Genomic DNA, 26774 nt, shown 5'->3' with positions numbered 1-26774 from the left:
CTTGTCAAGTCCTGATATACCATCAAAGCAATGACAACATTTTAAGTTTTTGGTTAGATTGGGGATTCTGTCACAATATATTAACTTTGTTTTGAAAAAACCCATCAAGAAGATTTCCTTGTGTTTACCTGGAGGTCATTTTGGGGATTCCAGTCTGAATCAAAGATGATGCAGGTATCAGCAGCAGTGAGATTAATGCCTAAACCTCCTGCCCTTGTACACAGGAGGAAAACAAACCTATCAGAATCAGGTTTGGAGAATCTGTCAATAGCTGCCTGGCGGAGGTTGCCTCTTACTCGGCCATCGATCCTTTCATACGGGTACCTAGAAAATATGGGTGTCAATAAAGAGGCCTGACAAGCAGCTGTAATAAACTTGTCCCTTATTTAAGTACTATAAGATGGAATAGTCACCAACAGAACAATATAATTTAAAAGAAATAATATCAGCCGGGGATTTAGCTCAGTGGTTCCACTGCCTGCCTCGAAAGCCCAAGGACCCAAGTTTGATCCTCGGTACCGAAAAAAAAAAGAAAGAAATAATATCAAAGCAGAGTTTTTCCATACAATTGGCTGCTCAAAAGATTACATTTTATTTTACTTCCTCTTCTGAGCAATGGATATACTCTAAAAATAGCTGACCCTTCTAAACAGTAAGATAATTTCATTTCTAAGTAAGAATTATTCTTCCCTAGTCAAATGAGAGCAATGGGGGAAAACTGCACACAAAAGTATGCAGTGTCCTCTTGTAGTCATCATATAAAATAATTTTACAATTATTTTTTACAACATAGTTTTTAAAAGGAGATGTGACACATTTTTTCCAATCCATCTCCTTTATCATAAATGCCACTTCTACGTGAACTATTTGGAGCCCATATAGGGTAATTCTTTCTTCCCTCCCCTCTTTATTATTCCGATATGGTGGCCTCACCGTCTTTGAATGAGGTAGTCTTCCAGTATGTCCAAGCAGCGCACCATCTGGGAAAAGATAAGCACCCTGTGGCCACCAGCCTTCAGTTTTGGCAGCAGCTTGTCAATCAGTACTAGCTTGCCAGCAGCCTGGATCATTGCCTGGAGCTGAAAATCTGGAGACTCTGCATTGTGTGTTTCTTTAAACTCTTCCAAAATTTTCTCTTCAGCACCTGCAGAGATTGGACAGCATAATGTGAATACTGTAAAAGGTTTTTATTACTAAAAACAATGAATCTCGTTTCAAAACCCACCACAAACTGTAGGAACCAGAACACCATACTCTTGTTTTCTTTTAATATATATAAACAAGAATCCATCTACTTACTCAAAGTTGGGTCGATGCAAAAATCACGGTCGTATATAAAAGGAATCAAAGTTGTAAGCATAACACATAGAAGCATTTAGGGGGAAAACAACATTTTCCAACAAACAAATGTTTGCTGTCTGTAAAAACTGAATTTCAACAACAAACTGTCAAGCCAGAAGTTGTACAAACAAGCCAAGGGCCAGATACCTACAGAAAATCTGGAACCTAAATTGCTAAAGTAATGAAGAACTATATGAGCTGAATATAAACACAAATAACAAAATCTGTCCTAAAACTAGGAAACGAAGGAACAGAGTCCTAAGAACCAAAGTCCACTGGCTGTAGTTTGAGTCTGTAATTGCATATTAATATCTTCAAAAGGGGAAGTTTACTTTCTGGATAAACTGTAGGGATTTTTATGGGGAACTTGAGAATTTTACAACCTCTAAATCTCCCTCAATATTCAGTCCAACCTGATAATTTCCTAAAAGACAAAAATTCCATCTTGAATTATCCAAACCGGAAAGCTAAAAACAAAAAACAATCTCTACATGTTTAACACAAGACTTCCATCCTTAAGTCTCCTTTTCTCATAGCTCCACATAGATTTTTATTTGTTCAAAGATTTGGGTTGTTAGAGAAGCCCCAAGAAAATGACACCTTCCTCAGGAATGAAGGAAGGGCCATCACTTTCTCCCCTGATGCCACATACACCCTTCTTTTTTTTTTTTGGTACTGGGGATTGAACTCGGGTCCTTGCGCTTGCGCAGCAGACAGCAAGACCACTGAGCTAAATCCCCGGCCCTACACCCTTATTCTTGAAGCAGCAGGTGAAGCTTCCTTCAACTCTCAAGTGGCTTCACTGGAATTCTGCAGTACTGGCCTGGCCAGCCCTACCTTGGGGTAACCAGGGTATGTTCCCTGTGCTCAGGTCTCTCCCTCACCCTGAGTTCTTCAAAAACAACAAACTCACACATCTAATGGGATTGCTTCCCAGCCTTAAAATGTTCCAGAAACTTTAAACTTATTACCGCTTTAAACACGTGAACTAATGATACACAAGATGGGGGATATTTAAACCTTGAAAGAGTTTTAAAGGTTAAGTCAGACAGGCCACCACAGACACTCAAACTGTACTTTTGTAAGAGGCACGAGATGTAACGGAAGAACAAGTCAATATCCATGCTTGTGGAACTTACCTTAGAACATGCTCATATGCAGAAATAATTTGTTAATTGTGAATCAACAAAGAATTCACTGAGAACAGACTAAAGTCACTCAATGTCCTTACCAAGCCTTCCACAAAGTATACTACCTCTATATGAAGGGGGACTAAAGCTCTGTTAGAATTATTTCACCCTCACTTCCTCTTCTACATGAATAAAAAGCTTAATATTCAGATTTTTAAAAAAAGGGTTTATTAGAAAAAGGTAAAGAACAAAATGCTATTTAAGAACATCAGCAAGGTTGTTCTTTTTTTTTTTTGGTACTGGGGATCAAGCGCGGGACCTTGTGCTTGGGAGGCAGGCAGTGGCACCACTGAGCTAAATCCCTGGCCCAAGGATGCTCTTAAATAAAGTTGAGTGATGTTTTTCTAAAACATAAAATTTAGAAACATAGGTTCTAGATTCAGAAAAAAGCCTTTAAGACATAAATAAATTTAAGTCCATAAATTACATTAGATCTTTTTAAAAGTCTGTTCTTTTGCACATCATGCTATAACATTCTTTACAATTCAGAAATAAGACAGACTTTACACTCAGATATTTAGGTACTTATTTTTGTCCATATGAAGATTATAATCTATAATATAAATAAATTATAATGTGTTAGCAGTTTAAAATAAGTTAATAATCAGTGAGGCCGGGCTTGCCGGTGTGTGCTCCCAGTACTCTGGAGGCCGAGACAAGGGGATCACCATGAGTTCAAGGCCAGCCTGAACTACATAGGGAGATCCTGTCTCAAAAAAACAAAAGAAAAAAAAAAAGAAAGAACGTTTAAAAAAAAAAAAGAGATAATCACTTTCACAAATATTTGACATGCCTGAATTATTTAAAAAATTTTGAAAAGTTGAGAAAAATTTAAACTCACTTTACAATTTTATTCAGGTGAGAAAAATAACTACTCTGGCCTTTCAACACTATCAATAATTTCTCATAAAGAATAAAAAAAGCATTCTTATGTAAAAAAATTCACTGTTAAACAGATCAATTCAGCTTTTTTTTTTTTTTTTTGGTACCGGGGATCGAACTCAGGTCCTTGCGCTTGCAAGGCAGGTGGTGGAACCACTGAGCTAAATCCCCGGCCCTACAAAGTTTTTTTTGTTTTGTTGGTTTTTTTGGTGCCAGAGATCGAACTCGGGTCCTTGCGCTTGCGCAGCAGGCGGCGAAACCACTGAGCTAAATCCCCGGCCCATCAATTCAGCTCTTTGTAATGAACTAAGATTCTTAAAGTAGTAGCCAGTTTCCAATAATAATTCATTTACAAATATTATCAATAATCAGATTTCCTTTATGATTCTCTAAACGTTATTATAGAAACTTTTAAGGAAAGAAGGTGGGAAAGGTGTAGGAAATGAGAACAATTCCTACCTTCTGATGTCACAACCAAATTTTCAAAATTACCAATTAAAGATTTAACCTGATGTTAGATTTGTAAACATCAATCAAAAAACTAAATAGATTACGATAAGCCAAAATACTTTGTTGGCTTTAATGAAAGTATGGATTTAATTTAGCATGTGCATCAAAGGCAATTTGAAATAAGGGTGCAGTCACTTCCATGCTGAGAGTTTGCATTTTAAGAGATGATCACCATCAAGTTACTGACTGTAAGGGCAGTGACTATGATGTCATCTAGCTAGATCAGCCACAAATGAAAAAGAAAATTTTCTGTTCTTGAAGATTACCAGAAAAAAAAAACTAAGCTACTACTTTTTAGCTAAAGCTCATTCCACCAAGTAAGCCTTATTTTTATTTTCTTTTTGCTCACTACTTTCCATACTCTTCCATCATAGGAACAACATTATTCTTACCTTTACATTAGGAAACCTAAAATTGGGAATTCCATTCAAATAAAGTTTGAGCCAGTATCAGTTATCCTATTTATGTGACCCAGTTACCTGTTTTAACTTTTAGCAAGAAAATCAATTAGTAATACTCACCAGTGAATGCTTACAGTCTGCCAGACAATGTTCTAAACACTTAAAAGCATTAAATCAGATTTTAAAATTTTCTAATTTTTATATTTAGCATTCTACCATCAATTCTAGATTTTTTCCCCCTCCTGCTATGATTCTGTTACCTACCACTTTCAACTTAATGTACATAGTTGCTTCTATTTTGCAAGGCTGTAGAAAGGCTGTGCTCTGTGGAACTGAAGTTTGACTGGACAGGGGCAACTTTACTCTGCCACAACCAATATAAATTTCTATATAATCTCTAAAATTTAAGACTTGCTTAAAATTCAATAACCACGTTTAGAAATGGCTCCATAACAGAATGCCACCTCTAGATCACGCATGAGAAGGAACAGAACTGGCCCTGAACAACCTCTGTGACACACAACATCTATGTGCGTTATCTGGGCAGCTACATGCTTAATTTTCTTCATTTTTTTTTAAGACTACAATTTCCCTGAAATAAAGGTATAATGATACCTTCTTAACATATACTTTTTAACTTATTATAAAGACAGAAGAGCTGACCTTAAGGTGTAATCAACCAGAAAAAAATGTCACAGATACTAAGCTTCAGGAAGTCCTAAGAGGCTCCTGGGGAACAAATGATCTATGCAGGCAAGACCTTGGAGAACAATCAGGCAAAGAAGAGACCTATCAGTTCTGTTTTTGGGTAAAAAAACCACAGTAATGTTCAATGCACGTAATTAACATGGAGCTAAATGGGATGAACTTGATGGCTCTGGTGATAGCTATCTCTCTCCTTTTCACCAACTTTTTCCTGGCAGTATCCAAGCCTTTCTATATCTCCTTATCTCTTTTGTCCTCTTAGAGGTTATTATTATTTATTTTCTTTTTACCAGCAATTAAATGGAAGAAAGCGTGTGTGTACATGTATGACTCTACTCACACCATTCTTCAGCCCGAGACCCAACTCACCAACAGGCTGACCACGTAAGGGTCTTACAAGCTTTTAAACACATTGTGCTTAGCAGGCTGCATATTAAACATAATTATCATACATGATACTCTCTTTAAAAGAGAAGTCATTAATATTTAAAAAGAAACTCACTGATGTCACACCAGAGCAATGATCTCAAGGTTCTGTGCTCTGAGCCCATCATTTTCCTTGCATGGACCACTTTTTGTTCTCGATTTAGTGTGGCTGGTGGGTATTCATGTTGTGAAGGAGGGAAAGATTAGGAACTCTTTAAATCAACTGTCCTTGAACCTCATGCACTGTGATGAAGACAGAACTAAGCTTTGTTCTTTCTTTCCTGGAAAAGAACATAACTGCACTGCTAGGTAGTATGGCTTGTCTCTAGATGTCCCGCCAAAGCCTCATGCACTCATAGGCGAGCCTTTCCTGAGCTAGTTGGATCTAGGGTGTGTGTGGTACTAAATTAGTCCACTAATTGGAATTAGCATAGCTCTGGGTATGGCTGACTGGATTTTTTAAAGACAGAAGCTCCACTCTTAAGTGTAGGTGGCACCACCCAAAAGGTTTGTAGCCTGGATAGGATAAAAGGGAAAAGCAGACTCACTATTTGCTATTTTGCTGCTTCCTGCCTGTCATGCCATGGACTTTTCCCCCTCTGCCATGCCACCCTGCCTTGGAGACAGCTAACTATGGACTGAAACCTCTACAGATTCTGAGCTAAAATAAACCTTTCCTCCTTCAACTATGGCTGTTGGCTATTTTATCTAAGCAACAAGAAAAGCAACTAAGACACTGGACAACTAAAATTGTGCGCAAGTACCCCCAAATTAGCCTGCAATAACCTTTCTTTAATCTGCATTTACTCGTGCCCAGACCACAGCCATAACCTATTAGCTGGCCTTTCTGCTTCTCTGTCTTTCTGTCTTGTCATATTTTCTACTTGCCTGATCCATCAGCCTCAGTCATATTTTTACTCCGTGCTCAGCTCAAACACTATTTATGGCTCTCCCTCACCTACACACTGGAACCAATGTCCTTTGTATCAGCATCTGAGGCCTTCATAGCACAGCCCCAGCATGTGTAAGATGCATGGTCCCGTTATTTTGCACATGTGTCTTACATTTTGAGCAAGTTCCCCTTTTGTTGTGCTTCTTTCTCTTTGCTTGTGGTGTAACTTCAGCTTCAACATCTTTGCTCTGTCTATCCTGCCAGGCAAAATCCTTCATACCCTTGAAAGTTTGTTTTAAATGATATCTCCTACAAGGTTTCCTCCTCTGAATCCCTCAACACACTGCAAGCTCCTTGAGGGGCATGCTCCTACAGGCCATTCATGACTTCTGGAAGTATATAAAGAGAGGTTTAACCCATATGAGTTATGTAACATTATGGATTTACTAAAGAAAACAGGAGGACTATAAATTCTCCACAGGGACAAACTATGGTCAAAGCTTTCAGATCTCTCTTCCTCAGGGACTAGGTGCTAAAGGCCTCTAGACAGTGAGGAATGTGAAGACATTTCCATCTAAGGTTTGAGACAGCTGATAGCTGCTGACCGTGCCAGAGTTTCTCCCTTTTATTTTTTTTTAATGACTCTGATTTATATCCTCCCCACCAAACACTTAACTGGAATCTGTCTTTCACTGCTAGCACTTTGGATGACTTCCAACCATGAAGCAAAAATGCTTCTTTTTAAGTGAGGGAAGCAGGAGACAGTGAAGGTGAGATAATGTTTCTGGGATCACAGAAGGACTGGTCACTTGTTTGCAGAAACCATGGGAGGAAGCATCACAGAGAAGAGGAAGCTGGAGAAATCCGCATGGGTGTATGGGGCAGAAATAACTACACACCATAATACCCTCAGTCTAGAAGCAGAACGCTTTTAGAGTTTCTGTCAGTCAAACAAGTTCCCAAGTGGGCAAGCTTACCATTGATTAGGTATGGATGATTGCAGCACTTCCGTAACTCCATCATAGTGTTTAAAAGGTTAGGTACATTAGCTTGTCCACCACCTTTGGAAAGAAATGTAAAATTCTTCTCAAGGATGGCTCGGTAATATTTCTTCTGAATGTTTGTTAGCTCAACTTCAATAATAGTTTCTTCTTTGGGGGCCAAGTTCTTTTCTACATCCTCTTTCAGACGTCTCAACATCATTGGCTTTAGAATAGCCTGAAGTTTTTGCACCTAAAAAAGGACCTTAGGTAAATACTGGTATCACAATTTGCTTGTGTGTGAAAACAAAGGATCATCTCACTTACTCATTAACCATTTTCATTTTTCAAAGCCTGGTAAGGATATAAGAGATAATCTTTCAGCTTCCATGAAAGAAATGCAGGGGGTTGGATAATTCTATGTCGAATATATTATTTTACCTAGCCAGGAGTTCTAACTAGCCAGAAAAGTTTGAAAAGTACACAGCAGGAAAAAAAAAACCAAACCATTTATTCATTTAGCTTTCCTGTTTGTCTTAAGTCACAGGGTGATGAGGAAGAAGACAGAAGCACTTCCATGGAGTTCTGTGCTTCTGTTCTCTGCCTTTGCAGAAAGAGCTAAAGAATAAGGAATGGGCGAGGAATTTCTAGTTGCCACATCAACAAGCAAGCAGAGATGTCTCTCCCTGGTATTCTTTTCAGTTCACAGGCAGTAGGATACAGCAGGATGTATACTTTTTATTTTAGAAAAGCAAAAGACTACACTGAACTTAGTGAAGAGGTTTTAGACAGTAAATTGCAGAGGGGGCAGATACAGACCAAGATTTCAAGCCTATCTCCATGTTTATTTCAAACGTGGCATATGAAAAATACTAACATTTATATATTTTACAGTGTATGAAGTAACCAAGTGCTTTTCACACACAATGTGTCATCTCTCTTGGAAATACTGTGGGCTAGTTATGTTTCCAAAATCTAAATACACTGGCTTGAAGAATTAAGCAACAGAGCCAAGTACACATGGTTCAGAAATAAGAGTGGAAACTCAAAACTCCAGTAAGCAAATAGCTCTAAATACTTCAGAGGCTTCTGACAAAAGCCCCGCAAGTATGCACTGCAAAGCCACCAACTTGATTAGTACAGAAATCTCTCAAAAGTACATCAACAGGTATGTAATCTCGCTATAGAACTTAATGGCCCTTTGTGAAAGCAAACAGATAAAAAAAATAAACAAACAGCAGGCCAGGGATGTAGCTCTGTGGCACCAGATCTGCCTGACAAGGGCAGAAAACAGAACAAACAAAACAACAACAAACTCCAAACAAACAAAAACAAACAAGAACCTTCTCAATGATGATTTGGAAAGCCCAAGGGAAAGATACATAAAGCTTTGTCTAGTAAGAAAATACTATAATTTACCTCTTAAAGTACTTAAATATTAATGCTTTCCCACTGTATGAGTTAATCTTCAATTTTATGACAGAGTAGAGGTACAGAGTAGAGGTGGTTAAGTACCTGCTCTTCTGTTTTTAGATCACCAAATTCTTGCATAAAGGTGGTTTCTGAAGGGAAGCGACTTGGTTCCAAGAAATGAAGCAAGCTAAAGAGCTCTTCCACAGTGTTCTGTAGTGGGGTCCCTGTCAGCAGCACTTTGTGTTCCTAGAGTAACAAGAGGAAGGTAACTGACCAAATGCTAATAAAAACAGTTCAACCCTTTCTTTTGTATTCCCAATTTCCTACTTGTACTTGTCAGTGGTAACTCAGCATCAATCCAACACAAAGGACAGATTAGACAAGAAGGGGGAGACACCAGAATAATACAGTTCTTGTTTCAGGTGAATAAGATACATGGAGGGTCCTCTCTATAACTCTTCAGAGTTCTTAAATGTGTATATTTTGCTATTTTTTCTCTTCTGAGGTTATTAAATTAATATTTTAGTAAGATGGCTAAGTCTCCTAAATCTCAATGCTTTTTCTCCAACAAATTTAAGTTTTGTCCTATGATCCTTAGACTCAAAGGTTTACATGCTTTTTGTTCTCTAGATCAACAGTTCTCTCATTTTTTATGTTTCCTGTATGACTCACTTTAGAGACAAAAAAGTTCTTAACAGAATATCAAAAGTTATTTTGTTCTGCAAAAATTTCCAACTAGCAAAGAGGTCAGCTTGGTTTTCTATACCACAATCACTTATTAACAGATGCAATTTTTAACTTTGTCTCTTTGAAGCAAGTTAATTCTTCCTGTTTACAAGCTCTACATCTAGTTTTCCTTATGCATTTGTACGCTGTCCTTCTATATCTATACATATTACATACAGGAACCATTTTAATAATACTGAGTTTATTAGGGTAAGTCTTAACAATAATGAATTTATAAATTTTTAGAGCCCTATTATTTTTTAGCCACTTGGTATATAGAAAACTAAAAAACTATTTTAGAAAGTGACTATACCCACTATTAGTTTCAAAAGCAACATTCTAACGACATAGAATCTGACAAAATTCAGCTGCCAGGCACAGTACATATTCATCAAATACTAACTGAATAAGATGTACGTAGGAACATGCTAATTTCCTTACTATCATGTCTTATCTGTCAAGGAAGCTGTTTGAAAGTGAGGTGAAGCTGTCCAATACACATTTTTCCCTCCTTTTCTCCTTTCTGAATAGAGGTCTCGCGCAAGAAGATGCATAGATTGCTACCTGCTTCAGATTCATTAAATTCACTGGGTGAGAAGTTTGTAAATCAATTCAAAATTTTATACTACACACTGGTGGATTACCTGGGCCATGATCACTGATATAACCAAGTCTTGAACAACTTTATCCAAGAATTTTTTAAAGTACTGTCAAAGATTCAGGAAAGTCATTATAAAGGAAGAGCTACACTGATATTGTATTGATTGTCTCCCATTTTTTTCATATCTTTTAGTATTTAAATTAAGTCCCGAACACCTAACCAAACACTTTAAAAGTTAAAGCCTTTTGAATTTACTAATTTAAAAATGAACTAATTTGAAAAAAGAAAAGGAACTCCTTTTTGATGCTGCTTCCTTTCAATGGAAAACAGCCAGTTACACCAAATGATTACAACCCTTTTGTATAGTTGTGTATGAGCAGTAAAAAACAAAACACAAAACCAGGCTTCATTTTGAAAGTGGGTAAAAATTTAAGAATATGTATTTAATACACACGACATCACAAACTGTCTTGTAAGAGATTTAGTATCAAGCATACTACTTCCAAGCTCAACTCGGGTGGCAGATATGCTTCTACCCTGAAAATGTTACTATTCTTTTGACCTCTAGAGGAGAGGTGTGCATTTATTTCTTTTTAGCAGACTCCTTAATTTGTGCGGGGACTTCTGATGATAAAAGATGAGATGGCAAAGCCAATGATGAACTACTATGACCTCCTCAAGCTTCCTCTCGTTGGTAATGAGGGACAAGGTGGCTCTGCTTTCCCAGAGCTCCTGTGGAAGACTGTGGACACAGTGGTGATCCATCATCTCCACAAACATTCGCTTTGTCTTGGAAGAAAGGAAGACACTTAGTGGTATTCTGAGTGTGAGCTTGGAGATCATCCTGTGAAGTGCATTTTTATCCTAACTCAGTCTGAGGCAGGTAACAGCAGTTCCCTAAAATCTCCATCATATTGAGGTATAGTTACTACTTGCTATTTTTACTCTAACGTATTCTAAGAAAGAAGCATAAAAAGTGGCAAGTGTGTAAGTTCTAATGAGGTTTAAGTAAAAATTTAAACACCAGGCAACAATCTATGCTGAACTGCACTAATAAAATTAAATTCTGACCATGAACAACAATGTCTTCCATTAAAAAAAAAAATCTCTTCTTGGGCCGGGGATTTAGCTCAGTGGTTTCGCTGCCTGCTGCACAAGCACAAGGACTCGAGTTCAATCCCCAGTACCAAAAAAAATCTCTTTATCATTAAAAATATTAAAAATAGAAAATAAAAAATAAAAATAAGTATTAAAAAAGCATAAATTAAAATAATTATTTTGTTTATTTGCTAACTGGAGCTTCCCAGTCAGTTAATCAAGGGTGAGTTGCAGGCATGCAGAATCCTTGGAGTATCTAGCAGGGCTGGAATGATCAGGAACCACAGGATGGCCTCTCAGGGCAGTGAGGACTTCTCTATCTATCTTCTGAATGTGGTGTCATTTTCAATACGGGCCACTGCACGAAAAATTCAAGGAACAGTGCAATACATGACTGAAAAATTATTAGAGTAACAGATTCTAATCTATTTAAAAACATTTTATTGCTACATTATGTTTGCAGTACATAATGTTTACATTCCTTGTGTGGGTTTGGTACATGTACATCACACATATTAATTCCTTTTTTTAATTCCCTCCCATCTCTTGAACTCCTTCAATTTGAAAAAAAAAACTGATCTCCCTACATCCTATTATCTTTTATTTTGCTCTTTATTTATAATTTGGGTTTCTCATAAAAGAACATGTGATATTTAAGCTTGTATGTCTAATTTATTTCGTTCAACATTATGGTCTCAAGGTACATCCATTTTCCTACAAATGACTCAAGCTTATCTTTCTTTATGGCTGAGTAATACTCCACTGTGTGTAAATATCATTTTTTTCTTTATCCATTCATCTGCTGATGGACATACAGGTTGCTTCCAAGATTTAGCTATTATGAGTTGTGTTGCTATAAATGTGGGTATGCATGTATCACTGTAATATGATATTTTAACTCTTTCAAGAAGATACCTAGAAGGGGAATAGCTGGATAAAATATTATTTCTAGTTTTAGTTTTCTGAGGAATTAATGAAGTATTATTATTAGTAACAAAAAATTCCTCAAAGTATCCCAAAGGCAATTAGATTGTTTGAGCTTGATAGAATCAAATTAATTCTTATTAATCAATGAAAGACTGTTTCACAGTAAGAATCTACTATCTGGTAACATATGAACTAGAACTCATGTTCTTTTACATAACTTAGATAAGTTCAGTCAGATGACTGTGTAAGCCTTCAAGAAATAGTTATTTAACTGTCATCATGAAGGCCTAGTGGCCCACCCTATTTAGAAGATATAGTTAGATATATCTTGAACATGAGCATTTACCTTTTTACAGGTTTACTTCATTGTAATGCTAAAGTATTACTTAGAGAGCCCAAAGGCAGTCATGGAGTTTCTCCTTCTACACACCTACCCTGTATCTTCAAGACTTACTTGAGGGACCTACCACCAAGTAGTAGTAAACTGTTTTGCAAAAGACTTAGGACAATGTTAGTAATAATTCTCTAGAGAGAGAAAAGGGAACCCCTGTTCTAAATAGGATAATTCAGTCAGTCCTTCCTTTAAGCAAAACTAGATTTTGCTTGTTTTTAATTAAAAGAATAGCTGGATAATCTAATCCTCTTAATTTAAGAATAAAGGGAGCTAGGGCCAGGGATTTAGCTCAGTGGTTCCGGCCCCTGCCTCGGAAGCCCAAGGTCCCGAGTTCAATCCCTGGTACCAAAAAAATAAAAAATAAAATAAAATAAAATAAAGGGAGCTGCTTCAAAGAAGCTGGAACAAGAAGCTTTTAAATTTTCTTTTCAACAGTACCAGTCTTCAGGAAAAAATGTATGGCCACAAAGACACAGAACATTCCTTCGCCTTCGCAACTCTCAATTCATAAGAGATCATATTATTAAAGGGATTTTTTTATCACTGTTTTTCACACTTATCAAATCACTAAAGACATCCTAAATGAAAATAATATTGCTTTCAAAATGTATATTAAAAATGAAAAACAAATGATCATAACCAACTTGTAAGGTATGGACTGAAAAGAAGCCTGAGGATGACAAGTCATTCATCCATTCCCTCTGTGATAGCACACACATAACGTTATAGCACAACATATCAATCAAATTCTCCCCCTCCACATTATACTGTCCCATGATATTCTTGTTGGGAAAAAAAAAAACTAGGAAAACTATCAGGAAGACCTATCACTTGGGAAGCTGGAAAAGCATTGGATAAGTGTGGTGTAAAATTCCAAATCAAATCTGAGGTCTTGTAATACCTCAAATTTTTAGGCATCTGTGCAAAGTGAACCAATACCAGAGTTCCTGCCCAACTTACTGAGAACTTGCATCTATAAGTTTAAATGGTTCCAACAGAGGAAAGCCTATATGCACCGGAATGTAACTGGATCATGGTTATATTTTGCTGTGATACAACTACTTAAAGACACCAGCATACAATGCAAGAATTAGAAAGGAAACAGCAACTGAAAAGTTCAGAATATAACTCAATATTGTACAGGCTTTGTAGACACCTTTCATAAGCATCAATCAAATTCAAAGTAGTGGGATTATCAAGTCAGTAACAATTCTATTCAGGTTCAATGGAATCATGAATACAATCACTGACCAAATCCATCATCTTGAGTCCCTCCAACAGCTTGCAGTTCCTATTCTTCAACCTGTGGGCCTCGTCAATGACTACACAGCGCCATGGAATATTACGTAGCTCAGGACAATCAGTCAAAATCATTTCAAATGTAGTGATGATGGCATGAAACTTATAGGACCCTTTCATCACTCGACCCTGTAAGAACAATTCAGAATTATTACTATGCGTTAAGGATTAACAACTGAGGACAAGTTTATATTCATGTATCCCTTTGAGGACCTATTTATTTTAGGTAACATTCTATTTTCAATTTATTTTTGAGGCTTTAATTTGTTGTGGTAAAGTGGAAATTTAAAGTGTTTTGTTTTTAAAAGATATCAGAAAATTGTTAGTAAAACTTCAGATCCAATTTCCTTATAGATCACATGCAGTAAAGTGCCCTTAAGTGTACCCAGTCTAGTCAGACTACACAGATGCTAAAAGGTAAAGGCCAAATGGGTCTGGATTCTACGTTAACTTTATAAACTTCTTAAAATTTCTTTGATTTTTTAAAAACTTTTGTAACTTTTTATTTAATACTTCTTGCAAAGGGCTAAAGCATTTGATTTTGAAAATACATTCACTGAGGACTGAACTTATAATTTCCAAAAATTGTTTTTCCTCCTTTTTCTCCTTTAAATTATTTAACTGTAGGTTAGATTTTATACTCAAACAAACATATAAACCAACTGTATTATTTCCAGTTACTGGACATTCATTTATTACCTACAGCTTAGAACTGGTTTAGCACATATTAGCCTTCTTTACCATGTCACTTATAATACTTCACTGTCAGTATCATACAATAAGTGCAAACAAGTAACTACAACGAGAAAAAAATTATAGAAATTGCTATTAAAAGACTAAAGTATAAATCCTTAGGTACATTTGGAATTTTACAAAATCCATTATTTTTATTTTTTATTTTATTGTTTTGGTACCAGGGATCGAACTTGGGTCCTTGCGCTTGTGCAGCAGGTGATGAAACCACTGAGCTAAATCCCCGGCCCTAAAATCCATTATTTTAAAATTCTAGTAACAGCATAATATGCTTTCTATTTGAATACCATCTTTTGTTTGGTTTTGTCTTAGGTATATAAAACATTAATAATACATTAAATAAATTTCAGTAGTTACTCAGGGTAAAAAATTCCTTCTAATCAAATAATCAGAATGACAAAATATACCCCAAAAAAACAAAGAGCAGTATTCACAGATGTAGAAAGATAATACAAACATAAATTTGGTAAAAAAAAAAAATCTTAAGCAGATTTCCTAATTTTCCAAAATCAAGATCTCCCCCCACATCACTGACACTTTGAATTTTCAACACTTTGAAATGCCCAAGGGATATGAATTGGGACGTTTTACCTGGGGATCTTTGAAGTACATTTCATACAACTGAATGGTCCGACGACTAGCTTGACTCCCATGATACACAACCACATTCAACTCTGTCCAGGTTCGAAATTCCCTTTCCCAGTTGGGGATTGTGGACAATGGGGCAATTACTAAAAAAGGGCCATGGATTCCTTTCAAATATATCTCATAGAGAAATGTAATGGACTGGATAGTTTTTCCTAAACCCATTTCATCTGCTAAAATGCAGTTTCGCCTTTGAGAGAAAAACAAAATAAAAAAATTTAGTGAGTGTAGATACAAGATGATGGTGTCTTTTCACAAAACATATATTATTGTAACAAATGTATATCCATAGGTCTCTAGATATTTTCTACATTTCAACAAAATATATTTTCAAGTAAAGTTCTCTAATAAAAATTACTTCTATGTACTTCTTTCGATCTCAGTATTAGTATTTTTGAATAAAAATTAAGCATATTTCCAATACTTTAAAAATATTTTATTAAATACTGTTTATTAATATCTCCAATAACTACAAAGAAAAAAAGCTATAATCTTCTTTAAAAGAAAAAACACGTTTTACATACATGTTGTACCAATTGAAAAGCAGCCAGTTCACTCCTTCCAACTGGTATTCCCTGAGTTTGTTATTGTTTTTATATTCCCTGGAACTCTCCGATTTCTTCCAGTCATCAGCAGGAGGTCGCTCCTATTTCAAATATAATGAATCCCATTAGTGGTTTCTCAAAGACCATACCACTATTTCAGATTAAATCTTCTACCATAAACCAGTTCTTACCACACGCTCTGTTTCCGGCTCCCTGGACATGAGTTTCTCAAACTCTTCAATCTTTGCTTGGTCTATGTCCTGCCTCAGCTCCCACGTGCTGTCTTCATAAGGAAGTGAGCACCACTTCACCAGGTAGTGGGTCACAGGCTAGCCAGGTTTAAATAAACCAGAATTTAATCATTTTACCAAATATTATATACTAAAGGAAAAAGTGCTCTACTTCATTTATCAACAGATGCTACCTCATTGTAAAACTGAATTGATACACATTTTAAACCCATGACCAATAAATAGTCTCAAAAGAATTATTGGGTATTATGAGAACAAATTAACTTTTTACCTAAATCACTGGTAATGTTCAAAAGCCAGAGCATATATAGGAACAGCTAGCAAAATAACAAGAAGTTAAATTTGCATCTCATTTTTATCTGTACAAATCATTCATTATGTATTTCATTCACAATTATATGGTATATCCTTTTAGAATATGTACATGTTTACATCATCAGCTAGTGTCTTATAGAATGAAAAGGAAATTTATTAGGATATCTGTCTTTTCCTTAGAGAAAAAAAGCATTAAACAGCATATTTGAGCTACAGAAGATTGGAGTGCAAAATATTTTGGACAAGGCAGATGAACAGGATTTCCACTTTGTCTTTCCTCTAGAAAACCTTTGGATTTGTTGACCTTTATTTTAAGACCAAGGTATACTGATCTAGTTGTAATGTTAAAAATATTTGCTATACAAAGTAAATACACATTGAAACTTTTTTTTTTAAGTACAACTAAGCAAAACAAGAAAAGTAAAGATAACGTACAATGTTTATAGATACAGTCCCATGTTGAAACACCATGGAATTTTACTAGAGTTTAGAGTAACATGGGAATTCTTTGTAGACTCTCCCTAAATAAGCAAGATCCAAACATTTAAATCTCAATTTACACGGAGCAGCCAGGAATGACAGAACTCATGGGTACAGCATTACCAACACACACACTCAGAAGTCACTAGACTTGTCTGTATTCTTCCCTGTCAAATGCCATTTCAATCTGGTAAGGTTTACAAAGCAATGTGAGAATACAAAGTTTTGGATCTCACATAAAAAAAAGTATTTTCTTTTTTTTTTTTTTTTTTTTGGTACCGGGGATTGAACTCAGGTCCTTGCACTTGCACAGCAGGCGGCGAAACCACTGAGCTAAATCCCCAGCCCTAAAAAAGCATTTTCTATTATCCTCTGTGCACCTCACTAAATGAAGTTCATCAACTTCACTTAAGATGTCCAATGCCAAATAACATTAAACTCTCTTCTTACAAGAGTACTCCCAATTACATAAGAGTAGATAACTAAAATGCACTGAGGTCTTTATTCATCATATTCTACAAGTGTAAAAAAAAGGTCAATATAATTAAGATTGAAAACTGATTCTTTTAAAAAAGCTCTCAGACCACACAAAACATATTTAGAACAATTATTAAAACATAAAACTGAAGTGCTTGCTTCAGCAGCACATATAGTAAAACATAAAACTGATAATAAGTCATCAAGTTCCAGTTAAACTTAGACCAAGTATATCATGATCTAAGGTGCTAATCAAAATCAGGTCTAGGTTCCTCTCATCTTCTCTATAAACACACAAGAGCTGCCTGAACTGCCATTTTATAATACAAATAATCTCGTGTTACCTCTCCCCGGTCATCTGTGCTACGTGCAAAGTCCATTATCCGGTCAACCTCTACATAATCTGGATTAAAAAGCTCATCCTCAATCTGCACCAAAGGAAAAAAAGTTAAAATGTTTATTTCCTGAGAGGTAAAACCATTTTACTTTTCAGCAGGCAATAATATTTTGGGTCACGACAATATAAAATTTATTTTGGTAAATTCTATTATGTTAATTGAAATGCTACAATTTAGCAAAATCATTCCCCATGAGAGGATCAGACTTCTTAGACTTTGTTAACTGGGTCTTTTAATTACTGTGTGAAACCTTTTACTGTGAGAGAATGTTTGAGAATATTTTAAATGAAGTGTGAAATTACAATTCACTAATGAGCAATCCAGAAGGCTTATGGCATACAATGAATTTAGCATTCTTGAAACTACAGTTTGCAATAAAGAATCAGAGCCATGCACAGGAACAGAGTCTTATAACTACTTGAGTTGTCTGATGCAATATAGCATCATTTACAGAATGTTATTCAAGAGCTGAAAACACTGAAACCTTACAGATCTCACATTATAGTATGAACAGTTTATGCTGTTAGTCCTTGCCAATCATTATTAGTACCTCACTTAGAATAAGAGTCTTGTCATTAATCTTAAGTGTTTGAATGATTTATTTGTACTAAACATAGAGTAGTTGGGTAAAAGAATTCAAGTTCAAGAAACGAAAACTTAAATAATTGAGTCATTAATCCAATATTTTAACAATCTCGGCAAAAGTGAAGTAATACTGCTTGTTTGCAAAGTTATCTCAGAAAACAGAACGTGGCTCAGGAGGAAGTTACAGACCAAGCCATACTTAAAAAGAAGCCAGGGTCAGATAAGTTTTTGGACCCGAGTCCAACACAAAAGATACATCTTCATTTGTTGCTACAGATTAACTTAATTGTTTTAAAAAAAACCTTTGTAAAAAGGCATACTAGAAGTCACTTAAGCACCATTCTTATCTTCTGATTTGTAGGCTGAAAACAGAGGCTGTCAGTCACAGTCTGCTAAGGAGAATAAACATTCCTTGCACTATTGTGCCATTTAAAATGCCAGGTTTGGGTGAATTGTAAATTATGAAGTAGGAGAAATATAAAAACATGCTTCAACTACTTCAAATTTTGCAGAGGTGAACAGCAGGGGAAAATACACTGGAATGTTCAGTTAATTTAAAATGTTAGTATATTAACGCACTGGCTTTGTCAAAAGTTTCTAGTTGGGTAAATAGTATGCATGTATTATTCATACACAACATAAACATTAAAATTTCCACAAACTAGGTCTTGATGACAAAAGCTCTCTTTAAGACAATTTGTTCTTACATCTAAGCTTCTATATTCAGTGATGAATTTAACTTTTCCTTCATTTCTGCCCATTAAGGAATAATCTATGCCATTACGTAGGTGATGAAATTTCTAGTCTATAGGATCTGTTTGAACAGAGATTTCAGCTGTGGATACATAAGAAAGCATAAGGTGCATACACACACACAAAAATGAAAGTAACTGTAATTGAAAATCCAACAGTAGTCCAGCCACAGAATACTAGAAGTCTACAGGACAAAATAAACAGGGGTGTGTGTACATGTGTTTATTTGTTTGTTTGTTTGTTTTGGGTACTGGGGATCAAACTCGGGACCTTGCGCCTGCGAGGCAGGTGGCGGAACCACTGAGCTAAATCCCCAGCCCTGCATACAAGTGTTTAAAAGAGAGTGGGAAAGGACTGTTATTCTTCTTTGTTAACTCTCATTCAGGACAAAGCTCAACTTACCAGAAAATAACGTTTTGCAACCTTGGTACGGGCAACTCACATAGATGAGAAGACAAGCTATGTACCTAGGACCAGGCACAACTCTCTAAAGAGTATGTGACTATAGTAAACAGAGTCCAAATAAATTTAACAAACAAGACCATGATTTTAAAATGGTGGTGGGGGTACACCACTGTGTTTTTTCCTTTTGCCTCCCACAGATCCCTGGAAAAGGTCAGCAGAACACATGGTGTCTCTTTCTGAAGGAAGCTAATAATTTAACTTGCTCTATGGCACAAACATTTAACTTCAATGTCATTAAGAAGGACACGCAAAATAGAGTCTCACAGTATTTTCCTCAAAACCACGCTTTCAAAGAAAAAACATCTTAATATTCCCTAAGATGTAAAATCTGAGTCACATTCAAGAAAGTGCATTCCAACTCAGAGAAAACTAGTACACTGCCAAAAAGCCTGTGTCCCCAAGGTAACAAAGTTGGTGATGCATATGTAGGTGTAGTAAAAGAGCACCCAACAACCACCCACAAGATCTCCCATCCAACGCAGACTTTACCAAAAGCCTGCCTGCTGGGATCGTGAAATCAGGTTCGAAGAGAGTAGAAACTGGCCACATGAGATTATAAAGATTTTACACCATCAAAATATTAAATGCTCTTTTGTCAAATCCTCCTTATCTTGACAAAAGGGATGGCAGCCTGAAGCAGGTTGCTAAGCATGTATTATTTTGCATCAATTTTCATACTTCTTTACTGGTTACATTTGGTTCACTTTTTTATGAGAAGAGAATTACAAAGTCAGCAAGTCTTTGACTTATCTTTCAATGTTAGAATTTTTCCTACATATACTTGAGGCTGTAATTGAAAGCAAATTGGTGATCAAAAGTCCAGAGACCCCAGTAAGCAGCTTATGAAAGAAAGCACTAAAAAAAAAATGTAATTGACTATGTCGGTAGGGGGTAACCTGTTACTTCTAATAAATGTAGTTTCTTCACTGCCCTCTTGTATTGTTGTCTTTTAGTAAGTGATAACCTAGGACAAAGGGGCACAGGCAATGATAATATACCAGCTTCTACACTATGGCACACAGTTTGTTTGTGAGAGGCAATGACTTACACGACAGAAATCTGCCACACACTTCCTCCACTAGAAGTTAAGCTTGTATATCCTAGAATGTGTACTTCTTATTTACTGTAGAGTTTTTAACCTGCTGAATCTCAATGGAACTTCAGTCTACTTACTTTTTTCATTGTCTACTAACTGCACTCTCATTACAAGATTTTAATCATACCATTACCACTATTTCTACATAATATCATAAGGACTGCTATCTTTTACACTAAGCAACAGGAAGAATGAGAAATTTCCTGTTTACAGTTTTTTTTAGCAACAACGTATTAGCAATATGCAAGTAATTAGCACCAAATTAGGTAAACTAGTTTTTCTTAATAATTTATTGAACTAAAATTCATAATTGAGAGTATTTTAGTAAAGTAAAACCTTCAGAAAATTAAGCAGATATTCCATACCTCTGAAAGGAATTTGTTCTGGCCCTGCTTTGCCTTAAATCGTTTAATCTTTTGCTGAATTCTTTTATCTTTTTCCAAATCTTCTACAGATGCCCACTGACAATGAAGATAAGAGCTGAAAGAATAAAATATCCATAAAACATGTAAAACACAGTACTCTTTATGTATATCATTACAAAAAATCAACTACACAAATCATTAAAATAACCTGCTTAATTACTTATAGAGCTGTCGAGCAACATTCAATATAACCACTAATATTTGAGAATAAGAGAAAATCAATGATGATGTGTACAATTTGCCTTCTGCCCCAAACCTCCCAGATTTCTTATCCAGTATACATAACAGGGGGGAGGGGCTAATAACAAGCTTTTTTCGTAAGTTAATACATTATGCTTCAGTGTAAAACACTTACCACTATGGGTGGTCTGAATTATGAATTCATTTTTTGAGTCTTTTTATTATTGAGAAGTAAGTATTTTTAATCAAGTTAAAGGTTCAAATTTACAACAGCAACTTCTTTGGAGATAAGGGATATAGTACGCTCTTGATTCATACAAGGCCTATCACACTGGCCAGCCCCCAAGGTAAACTTAACATAGTCCTTCCAGAACAACTGGAAAGGACCACCATCCAATTCCTGAGCCTCAGCCAATACCCCCCAATGACCCTTGTGAATTTTCACTCAATAACACCCATACTCTCACTGGGCAAGTCCCATGCCCTTCAGACTCACTACCTTCTGCTATGAGCGCATTTTTACCTTCCGTAACCTGAACTTCAATGCACTCAACCCTCCATGTTCCCTCCATGGGACTAGCAGGCTCATGGTTAATGTTTCATGGGATCTCACTTTCATCTGTTTGACATTTCAATATTCTTTTGTACCATCACTCTTTCCCTGTCCTCCAGCTGCCTCTACTGTCTAATTTCTCTTTCTGGTGATGACATCACAAAGAACTGTGATGGTTGAATATACACCTCCCTCAAGATCAAGGTACTACTACTTAGAAGTTATGCAGTCATTAGGGAGTCTTTAAAAAAGTTAATAATATAAAAATTCTTATGATACTAGTATATAATTGATATTTATGCAATGTCTAATATGCATTAGCTAAGATAGGACTGATTCCTTTGATAACTGACTAAAGGAGAAGATTTTAAATAAACGTGTCACATATATAAAATATACCAATTTATATATATAAAATACAATGAACTAATATAAATTCTGTACACAGGAAAAATAGATTAGAAGAACATGATAGTGGTGATTATTTGAGTAATAAAATTGTATTTTATTTTCTATTTTCAAGTTTTATTGTCTAAATTTCCGATAAATAATAAGCAATGCTATGATAACCAGAAAGAACCATCATAAAAATAACCTACTTTAGTCTCCTAGTTATTTGTCCAAAAAAAGGCACATGTGCAGGTAGTATCACAAGAGAGGGTTAGCACATCCAAAGCACCACCAGGATGTCCCTTATAAAAGTGGTTCCAGCCCTCAGCCTGCAAACTGGGCTCAAATTTTCAGTCATTGATTCCACAATTCTAAACCTGATAACCTACTCAGAAGGCTTAATCCAGAAGAAGAAAGAAGAGAAACAGGGTCAAAGGTTGGCTGCTTTGTCTTAGTAAATAATTAAGGTTAAAAAAAAAAAAAAAAAAAAAAAAAGAGGAAAATTTTACTGGGGGACTAGTTGGCATTAAAACAAAACAAAACAAAAATGTTATGAAGGCCCTACATATAATATAGTTTATGGTCACTTTGGCAAAAAAACTTCATTTCAAATGATAATTTTTCTTTATGAAAAGAGTATAACATTTACACCTAATGCTGATAAAGACAGTACAAAAGAAGAAAAACCCCAAAGACCATAACCCTTTTGCTTATTAGTGCAAAGTTCTAAATAAAATATTAACAAACATGTTTCCACACTACAGTAAGAACAGCACATCAGGTTAGGTATGTAGTTTGTGCCTAGCAAGCACAAAGCCCTGGGTTCAGTCTCCACTTTACAAAAAAAAAAAAAAAAAAATACACAGACTCAATATATCTAAGGAGAAAAAAAATCACACAGTTATCACCACTGATGTTGGAAAACCTTTGACAAAATTCAACAACCATAAAGGATTTTTTAAAACTAACTCAGGAAAACAGGAACTGATAGGCAGTTCATCACTATAATTAAATATAGAGAAATCTTAGCCCTAAAGCTAGGTCTTGTTAAAAGCAGAAACAGCCAGGTGTGGTAGCGCACACCTGTAATCCCAGCACTTGGGAGGCTGAAGCAGGAGGATCTCTGTGAGTTCGAGGCCAGTCTGGGCTACATAGTGAGTTCAAGGGTAGCCTGAACTACAAAGCAAGACCCTGTCTCAAAAAACCAAAAAATAAAAAACAAACATACATCAGAAACAATAAACTTCGGCACAGAGATCTGAAACAAGGTATAAACTATCTCACTCTTGTTCAATATCCTATCTGAGGTATTAGCCAATGCTATTAGATAAGGCAAAACAGTAAAAGGCATAATAATTGGAAAATAATAAGTAAAATGATTTCAATTTCAAGATTATATGACTGTGTACTGGGAAAAACCCATAGAAAATTTAGAAAAAATCATTTAGAAAATTAAATGAAATAATAAAACTAAATAATTCAGTAATACAGCAGGATATAAAATTAACATACAGAAGTCAATATATTCATTCACACAAACAATATCCAATGAGAAGATATGTAAATTTAATGTCATGTAAATAAAAACACAAACAAGTATTTTTATGGAACTATACAAGTTAACTCAAGACTTCCCATATAAAAACAAGCATGCTAGAATATCCAGAAAAACATTAAAAAGAATCTAGTAGGAGAAGCTACATCTACTAGATATTTAAATACATTATAAAGCCTTTGTATGTAAATGTGTTACTGGCTCATGAATACAATAACAGATCAAAGGAAGAAAGTACAGATATACACAGAATAAACATGCAACTTTGGTACATGGTAAAGTTGTAGCTCAAATAACTGATAAATATGGATTGATTCCCTGCTCCCTCCCTCCTTCTCTGTTTGCAGAGCTGAGGACTGAACCCAGAGCCTCACATATACTGGCAATGTGTACTATCACTGAGCTACATTCTCAGCCCAAAGATGGATTGATTTGTAAGTAACAATTTTAGAAAATACAATATAAGGGCCGGTGATTTAGCTCAGTGGTGTTGCCCCCTGCCTAGCAAACGCAAGGTTCTGAGTTCGATTCTCGAAACCTAAAAAAAATGCTTAGATAGAAAATACAATATATACTGCCTAACAACATTTTGATCAATGACGGAAAAAATATAAGTTGGTGGTCCCATAAGATTATAATGAGGCTGAAAAATTCCTATACCTAGAGATGCTGTAGCTGTTACAGTGTTATAGCAAAATATAGTGTTCATGTGTTTGTGGTGACACTGGCAAAGCCAAACCTACTGTGCTGCCAGTCACATGAGAGTATAGCACATACAATCATGTATGGTATGTAATATTTGATTAATAAACAACTATGTTACTAGTTTATTAGGTTAGTACACTATCCTTTTTGTCATTATTTTAGAGTGAACTCTTTCTACTTATAAAAAGTTTACTGTAACACAGTATGCTGTGCTTCACTGGCAGCAGCCTTATACGGTCAATCTTACTGACTGCAAGGCTACAAAAAGTGACTGATCTAGACCATCTAGGTTTATACAAGTATACACTATGATGGTCATACAATGAGAAAATGAACAAATAATGTGTTTCTCAGAATGCATCCCAGTTGTTACATGATGCATGACTATATATATTGAAAAGAACAAAATCAGAACCATGCCTATACCATACACAAGAGTGAACATCAAATGGATCATACACCTAAATAGAGAAAATGAACCCATGCAAATACTAGAGGAAAACAGGTGAAATTTCTTCTTTAACATGGGAATAGAGAAAGGCTTTCTACCTATGATTCAAAAGCCAGATTTAATAAAAGAAAAACTGGTGAATCTATGTAATTTTTCTTTAATTTATAGAGCAATAAACACCATAAATCAAGTCAGTAGACAACTGAAACAAAAAATAGTTGCAGCTCACAGCCAAGATGAAGGAATAATATCCCTCCATCTAGATAAAGAACACTTAAAATTGAGGGAAGGATGATGGAAAAATGAGCAAAAGATACACAGATAAGTGATATCAATATGGCCATGAAGCTTAAGAAAAGATGTTCTTATTCATAATAAGATAAAATGCTAAAATTTCACTGAAATTTATTACAAAAATTAAAAAGACAATATATACTGTAAGTTGGGAAGGTTGTGAGGAAATAGGTGTTCTCATACACTGCTGACAGGAATACAAACTGCTGTAACCCTATGGAAGGGAATGTGGCAACATCTCAAAACTATATGCAAATTTGCCTTTTTCTCTAGTAACCCCACTTCTAAGAGTTTACCCTGAAGCTAGGGCTTCAACAATATGAAAAAATATGTATGCATGAGAACATATATTATAGCATTATTTATAATTATAAGATACCAAAAGCTATTCACATGCTTACATACCTAGCAGACTGAGTGAACAACCATCGTATGGCTGTAACAAGACCCCTATGAACCAATATACTGCAGTGATTTCCAAAATGTAGTGTCATGAAAAAAAAAAATCAAAGAACAAAAATGTATTGATAGCACATAATTTTTAAATAACAAGAACACACACACACAAATCATAGAAAGGGTAAAGCTGACATAAATGAAAAAGTAGGCAGAAATGAGGTAGAGAGGAAGTTGACAATTCTCTGAGTAAACTTTTATGTACAGTTCCAATTCTTAAGCCTTAGTATTTTCACCAACTTGAAAAAAAATAACTAAATAGAAACCAAAAAGGGTGGTTAAGATGGAATATAAACAGAGACTAATGAACCAAACTGTTTATCAAATAACTACTGGGGGTAGGGGAGAGAGACACCCTAAGAACTTAAGGAAATTTTGTATACAGCATTTAACCTGTATGCTATTAAAGATAAAAAAAAAAAATCCATGAAAACAAATATAGGCTTCTTTTTCACAGAAATATGAGGTAGTTGGGCCAGGGATTTAGCTCAGTGGTTCCACTGCCTGGCTCACAAGCCAAGGACCTGAGTTTGATCCCTGGTACCAAAAAAAAAAAAAAAAAAAAAAAGAAAAGAAATATGAGGTGGTAATTCCTGTATATTCTATATAAATATATTTATTCTATAGAAATTCTATATTCTATCTAAATATATTCTTGACAGTAAGAGCCAAGCTTATGGTCAAAGTAGGAAATGCAGAAAGGAAAATTGACAGAAAGAGCCCTGTGATAGTGCTACAGTAATACTGGAAGTACCAACGTCATGGTTTTTGTGGTTAGGTAGATAGGAATAAAGAAATAGGTATGTGTGTGCACATAATAAACATACATAGATAAAATGTGTAAGTTATATGACCTTGTGTGTATATGCACGTGCAAACACTATCCTAGCTTCATCCACTGACAGGGACTAGAAGCAACGAGCATACCCAGAGCCTGGATCACACTCCAGTGCTAGCACTCAAAGAAAGATGAGGACAAGGCAAAAGGACAGAGAAGTTATTTTGAAGGGGTTCCCACTGGCCAAAGCTGGGATGACGTGAGCAAAGTAAATCATACCACAAAAGGAAATAATTATAACATATTTGATACAGTGAGAATCCACAAGTCTACACACCTATAAATTAGCAAATGGGAAAACAGGTAGAAATCCAGTAAGTCTAGAAGGAATGATGGAATTAGTAAACCACAACTTAGCAACCATTACCATATTTTGTAG

General features: G+C 35.5%; 1 protein-coding gene across 8 annotated transcripts in view; it reads right to left on the bottom strand.

Moving 5' to 3' along the window:
* The window catches only part of Chd7 (chromodomain helicase DNA binding protein 7), a 194825-nt gene that overhangs the window by 29595 nt on the left and 138456 nt on the right, over positions 1-26774 (bottom strand). For all 8 annotated transcript variants that reach the window (XM_004842140.4, XM_004842142.4, XM_004842141.4 and 5 more), the window contains 10 exons: positions 20914-21028; positions 17596-17679; positions 15920-16057; positions 15708-15829; positions 15130-15373; positions 13738-13914; positions 8843-8986; positions 7325-7580; positions 934-1144; positions 129-324 (listed from right to left, as the gene is read on the bottom strand). In XM_004842140.4, the coding sequence (XP_004842197.1) occupies positions 129-324; positions 934-1144; positions 7325-7580; positions 8843-8986; positions 13738-13914; positions 15130-15373; positions 15708-15829; positions 15920-16057; positions 17596-17679; positions 20914-21028 (1687 nt within the window). The remainder of the gene's footprint in view (positions 1-128; positions 325-933; positions 1145-7324; positions 7581-8842; positions 8987-13737; positions 13915-15129; positions 15374-15707; positions 15830-15919; positions 16058-17595; positions 17680-20913; positions 21029-26774) is intronic.

Source organism: Heterocephalus glaber, unplaced genomic scaffold (genome assembly GCF_053883595.1).
Source record: "Heterocephalus glaber isolate CG9 unplaced genomic scaffold, H.glaber_assembly_v1.0 deba00001553, whole genome shotgun sequence".
In the NCBI taxonomy this organism is placed as follows: Eukaryota; Metazoa; Chordata; class Mammalia; order Rodentia; family Bathyergidae; genus Heterocephalus; species Heterocephalus glaber.
The sequence above is the reverse complement of the archived record's forward strand: the minus strand, read 5'-3'. Positions and strand labels throughout refer to the sequence as shown.